This window comes from Cynocephalus volans, chromosome 15, assembly GCF_027409185.1.
Source record: "Cynocephalus volans isolate mCynVol1 chromosome 15, mCynVol1.pri, whole genome shotgun sequence".
NCBI lineage: Eukaryota > Metazoa > Chordata > Mammalia > Dermoptera > Cynocephalidae > Cynocephalus > Cynocephalus volans.
This window is the reverse complement of record NC_084474.1, coordinates 94,886,192-94,891,876: the sequence shown is the minus strand read 5'-3', so window position 1 is coordinate 94,891,876 and position 5,685 is coordinate 94,886,192. Positions and strand designations below refer to the sequence as shown.

The 5,685-nt window shown below is 65.8% G+C and overlaps 1 protein-coding gene across 1 annotated transcript; it reads left to right on the top strand.

The window, feature by feature from the left end:
• The first annotated feature begins 4,148 nt into the window (after window positions 1-4,148).
• Window positions 4,149-5,339, top strand: ARC (activity regulated cytoskeleton associated protein). The gene has a single exon (XM_063079384.1). It carries the CDS (start codon window positions 4,149-4,151, stop codon window positions 5,337-5,339), a length of 1,191 nt encoding a protein of 396 aa, XP_062935454.1.
• Window positions 5,340-5,685: the final 346 nt, after the last annotated feature.

Below are 5,685 nucleotides of genomic sequence, written 5' to 3'. Positions count from 1 at the left end.
CAGAGCAGATGAGAGCAGACCACCACCACTTCATCCCTCTGCTGCCCAGCCAGCATCTTGCTCTCGCTCTTCAAGGACAGGGCCACACAGCCCAGACCAGGACAGCAGGGCCCTGGAGCGTGTGGCAAATAACAAGGGTGTGTGTGTGTCTACGTGCACGTGAGCGTGTGCCTGTGTGTGCCTGCGTGTGTGTGAGGGGTGTGGGGTGAGCTCTGCCCCTGAAGGAGCTTGTGCTCATAACCTGGGCACTAAACTAGTGCTAATTGTGACCTCCCTGGGAGATTAGTGGGCCAGTCGGGAGGGAGCGGGCAAGCTCCTAGGCCAGCAGCCTGGAAAGCCGCAGGGCTGGCGTGTCAGCCTGGCAGGGCCCCAGGCCTGTGGGCCCACAGGGGAGTGAGTGGATTGCTCCCCTCTGAGCCAGACAAGGACCGCAGCTGCCCAGAAGGGGACCAGGGAGGGGCCCTCTAAAGAGCAGAGATTGAGGCTCAGGGGACAGGGGGCCCCGCCTTGCTAAATAGGCACAACATACACATCTGGGGGCCCAGCCAGCACTAAGGGGTTCCCAGAGGCAGGTGTGAGCCCTGCAAGGAGAGGATTTTGTCACAGAGCAGCCTGAGGAAGGGAGGAAATGAGCTAACATCTGGGTGGGGTTGGCAGGGAGGTCCCTGAGAGTGTGTATTTGGCAGGGGGCACAGGAGGGGTCTTGAAACAGGCATCTCAACATTGCACAGGCAGAACCTGGGGTCTGGGAGCCTGGAGTCGTAGGGCAGAAGGTCAGAACTCCAGAGAACTGTTTGAACCAGGGGCTCCCCAGTCCTCAGCGCTGGGCAGACCCCCTGTGGCCGCCCTCCTTCCCCTGCAGGACCCCGTCCTCCTCAGGCAGCTGAGCCCTCAGAAGCTGTCAGACCTGTGCAGCAGCCGAAGGCTGGGCTCTGAGAGCGCGGAGGGAGGGATGGCCCCCAGGCCCTCCCTCTGTCTTGCACAGGCCCAGCCCCCAGGCCTCTCCATCTGCCCCCTTCCCAACCTGCAGCCTGGGCTGTCCTGCTCTGGGTGAGGCTGGGGACTGGGGATGGGCACTCAGCGCCTTCTCCCCCACTTGTCGGGACCAGGCTGGGGGTGCTGGAGCAGAAGGGCAGGGTGGGCCCCTGTATAAGAGTCCCCCACCCGGCTGGTGGCAGGGAGCCTGCCTGGCCTCTTTTCCGGAGGCGGAAGAATGGAGCCCGAGGCTCCAGTGCGGGGGTTTGGCGCGGGCTTCTGGGGCGATAATTGAGAAGTGATTTAGTGTTCCTGGAGCAGCGGCTGTTGCCTGTCACCTGTCACTGCGCAGGCCCTGCGTTCACAGCCACTGTGCAGTCCCTGCCTGGGTGAGGAGGGTGGGGCTTAGTGTGACCCACCCCCCATCTCCACTGTGTTGTCCTGAACTGTCCCTGTGCTCTCTCACAGCCATGTGGTCTTGCCTGGACCATCTACGTCCTGCTTTGCAGCGGGGATGAGGGGGGCTGGGAGGGTGGAGGGTGGGGCTGCAGCATCTGAGTGGGCACCAGGATTCCTCATGAAGGGGTCTGGCCCGAGCCCAGCCCTACCCAGACCCAGTGTGGCAGTGCCGGGCTCACGCCATCACCTGCTACCATCTTGTCTTTTCTTTCATCCCCCCAGTGCCACCTCCTTCTCTTGGGCTCCCCCTGCTCCAGGAAGGCCTGTCAGTTTGCTGCTGCATGGGGTGGGGGTGGGTTGGGAAGCTGTAGGCCAGCGCAGGCCAGAGGCTCCCGGAACTGTGCCCAGGCCCTCAGGGACCACACAGGCCTGTGAACTGTGTGTGGGGGGCATCTGGTCCCTGGTCATTTTAGTGCTGGCTCGCACACTCATGTGTCCAGCTGGCTTATCAGACTGACACCTGTGGGCACAGGCCCATGCCCGTGGGCCTCCAGACACTCCAGGCCTGCGGTGAACAGCCAAACACACAGCGGGCTGCATGGGCACCTCACACAGCACAGACACCCGGCTCCTGGGATTCCTCAGGGGGAAGACTCCAGGTTGGTCCTGGTTCTCGCAGCTTCTCTGCCTGGCTCCCCCTCCCCGCTCAGTGGTGCCCCTCCGCCCGCCCTTCTCTGTCCGCCCACTTGCCTTTAATTAGAAATACCAGGAGAGCCATTTTGGGGGAGTTTTTGCCAAAAAGACATTCCCCTAAGGGCGGAAGCCCAGAGGGGAAAGGAGGAGACAGACTGGCTCTGAAGGGGGCAGAGGCTCCCGGAGAGAGGGGGGACACAGCGAGGGGGCTCCAAGAGGTGGGCAGGGAGTGGGGATCCCAGTGTGTGGGCACACAGGTGTGTGCTCTCAAGTGTGTGAACAGACAGAGGGACTGGGGGGGACTAGAGTGGGGCGTATGAGTGGGGGGTATGAGTGTGCCGGTGGGGGTATGAGTGTGCTGGTGGGGGTATGAGTGGGGGGTATGAGAGTGTGCCAGTGGGGGTATGAGTGGGGGGTATGAGTGTGCCAGTGGGGGTATGAGTGTGCCAGTGGGGGTATGAGTGGGGGGTATGAGTGTGCTGGTGGGGGTATGAGTGTGCCGGTGGGGGTATGAGTGGGGGGTATGAGTGTGCCGGTGGGGGTATGAGTGGGGGGTATGAGTGTGCCAGTGGGGGTATGAGTGGGGGGTATGAGTGTGCCTTGGGGGGTATGACTGGGGTGTGAGCATGCAGTGTGTATGTGTCTAATAAGGAGAGGGAAATTGGCAGGGCACCAGGTACCCTGACTGGCGTTGATTCTGTGTCCGTGTGCCTCTGGCTGTGGGCACTGCTGTGTGTTATCTGTGCCCAGGTAACAGCAGAGGACCCGAGGAGACCCACACCTATCCAGCCAGCATTGGAGGAACCCAGCACGTTTGCCAGGGAGGCGGGAGGGGCCTCCCTCCCTGGGAATCTCGGCTTCCGGAGCCCCACTCCTTACATGGTGTCCGCGCTTCTCCGCCTCTGCGACTGCACAGCGCTGCCGCCCCTCCCCCGCCCCGCCCCCTTCCTTCCCCTCCCTCTTCTCTCTTTCCTCTCAGTCCCTCCTCCCTTTTCCCTCTTCTGTCCTCAGAAGTCTTGGAGCTTCTGGCCAGGCTCCCGCTGGAGGGGGCGGTTCGGGGCCCAGGACCCTCCCCTTCTCCACCTCCCCTCCCCACCTCAGGTAGCAGCTTCCAGATTTCCCCGGAGGCAGTAAGTGGAGAAATCTTGGGCCTCACCAAAGCCCTGGGCGTGGGGGCGCTGGGCAGCCCCGTCCAGCCGTTGCCACACGGGCGGGTGTCGCACAACCATACCAATGCACAGAGCAGGGCGGACGCCCCCGCCCCCGGGACCCGGCCCCAAGCCCCACCCGAGGACTCACACCTGGGGGTGGGTGTGTGCGAACCCCGTGACCCCCTCAGCCTGAAGCGGGAGGGTCCTCGCCACGACTCTCCGGTGGCTGAACATGCCGCAAAGCGGACTGGCACAGGCAGGGGCCGGGCCAGTGGGACCGGGGAGGGCAGTGTCCAGGGCCACCGCCCCCTATGAAAGAGAGCGGTGCGTGGAGCAGGAAGCCCCTCCATGCGACCCTGGGGTGCGAGGGGAGAAACCACCTGCCTGGGCCCCCTCCTGGCACACACCTGCGCCTCCCGCCCGGCGCTGGCGTGGAGGGGGGCTCGCTGTCCCCAGCGTGGTCCCCCCGTCCCCGCAGGCTGGATGAGCCGAGCGGCCCCGGGCGGGGGGCGCGCGGCGCATGAGTCACCCCGGCCCGGCCATGTGCGCAGGGTGGGCCGTCCCCGGCGGCGCGGGGCGCGCGCGAGTGGGCGCGGGGGAGGCGGGGCCTGCAGGGGGCGGGGGCGCGGGCGGGGACGCTGGCGGGGAGCCTGCGGCTGGGCCAATGAGCGCCGGGGCTCGGCGCGGGGCCGCCCACGGGCGCGCTGGCTGCATAAAGAGCGGGCTGCGGCGCTGGGCGCAGAGCACGGGCGCTCGTCCTGCCTCTGCAGCGGCCGCCGAGCGAGCAGCGAGCGGGACCCGCCGTGGACGCCAAGCCCCGCAGCTCGGCACGCGGACCCGGGCCACCCCGGCGCCGTCGCCAGCAGCTCTCCCTCCGCCGGCCAAGAGGGGTTCGCAGCCCGCCCGGAGCGCCCGGCCACCTGCGCGCCGATGGAGCTGGACCACAGGACGAGCGGCGGCCTCCACGCCTACCCGGGGCCGCGGGGCGGGCCGGTGGCCAAGCCCAACGTGATCCTGCAGATCGGTAAGTGCCGGGCCGAGATGCTGGAGCACGTGCGGAGGACCCACCGGCACCTGCTGACCGAGGTGTCCAAGCAGGTGGAGCGCGAGCTGAAGGGGCTGCACAGGTCGGTGGGCAAGCTGGAGAACAACCTGGACGGCTACGTGCCCACGGGGGACTCGCAGCGCTGGAAGAGGTCCATCAAAGCCTGCCTGTGCCGCTGCCAGGAGACCATCGCCAACCTGGAGCGCTGGGTCAAGCGCGAGATGCACGTGTGGCGGGAGGTCTTCTACCGGCTGGAGAGGTGGGCCGACCGCCTGGAGTCCATGGGCGGCAAGTACCCGGTGGGCAGTGAGCCGGCCCGCCACACCGTCTCCGTGGGTGTGGGGGGTCCCGAGAGCTACTGCCAGGAGGCTGATGGCTATGACTACACGGTCAGCCCCTATGCCATCACCCCGCCACCTGCGGCCGGTGAGCTGCCCGGGCAGGAGCCGGATGAGGCCCAGCAGTACCAGCCATGGGCACAGGGTGAGGACGGGCAGCCGAGCCCTGGCGTGGACACGCAGATCTTCGAGGACCCTCGGGAGTTCCTGAGCCACCTGGAAGAATACCTGCGGCAGGTGGGCGGCTCCGAGGAGTACTGGCTGTCGCAGATCCAGAACCACATGAACGGGCCGGCCAAGAAGTGGTGGGAGTTCAAGCAGGGCTCAGTGAGGAACTGGGTGGAGTTCAAGAAGGAGTTCCTGCAGTACAGCGAGGGCACTCTGTCCCGCGAGGCTATCCAGCGCGAGCTGGACCTGCCGCAGAAGCAGGGCGAGCCGCTGGACCAGTTCCTGTGGCGCAAGCGGGACCTGTACCAGACGCTCTATGTGGATGCCGACGAGGAGGAGATCATCCAGTACGTGGTAGGCACCCTGCAGCCCAAGCTGAAGCGCTTTCTGCGCCACCCGCTGCCCAAGACCCTGGAGCAGCTCATCCAGAGGGGCATGGAGGTGCAGGATGGCCTAGAGCAGGCAGCTGAGCCTGCTGGTCCCCAACCGCCCACTGAGGACGAGGCCGAGGCCCTCACGCCCGCCCTCACCAATGAGTCTGTAGCCAGTGACCGGACCCCGCCCGAATAAAGGGCAGCCCGGAGCCCCCAGCCTGTCTGCCACACCAGTCTGTGGCCTTGCCAACCAGGACTTTGAGCTGGGGCTAACTCCTGCAGGGGGAAGCCCGTGTCCATCTGGGCATCCCACTCGGCCTCCTGGCCTGACTCACACAGACACGTGCCATCCAGATGTAGGCAACACCATGGACAGCACCGGAGCCCCTCTCTCCTGCAGGGCTCCTACCTGTCACCCTCTCCTCTGTCTGTCTTCCCTGGCCCTGGACCCCCACCCTCCACACTTTCAGGCCGTGACAGAAAGTCCCCAACTTCCTCATTCTGTTCCAACGTCCAGGCCCTCTGGGCACTTAGAAAACCAA

Coding starts and splice junctions, on each gene's coding strand:
- ARC (XM_063079384.1), top strand. CDS start 4,149: ATGGAGCTGGACCACAGGACGAGCGGCGGCCTCCACGCCTACCCGGGG.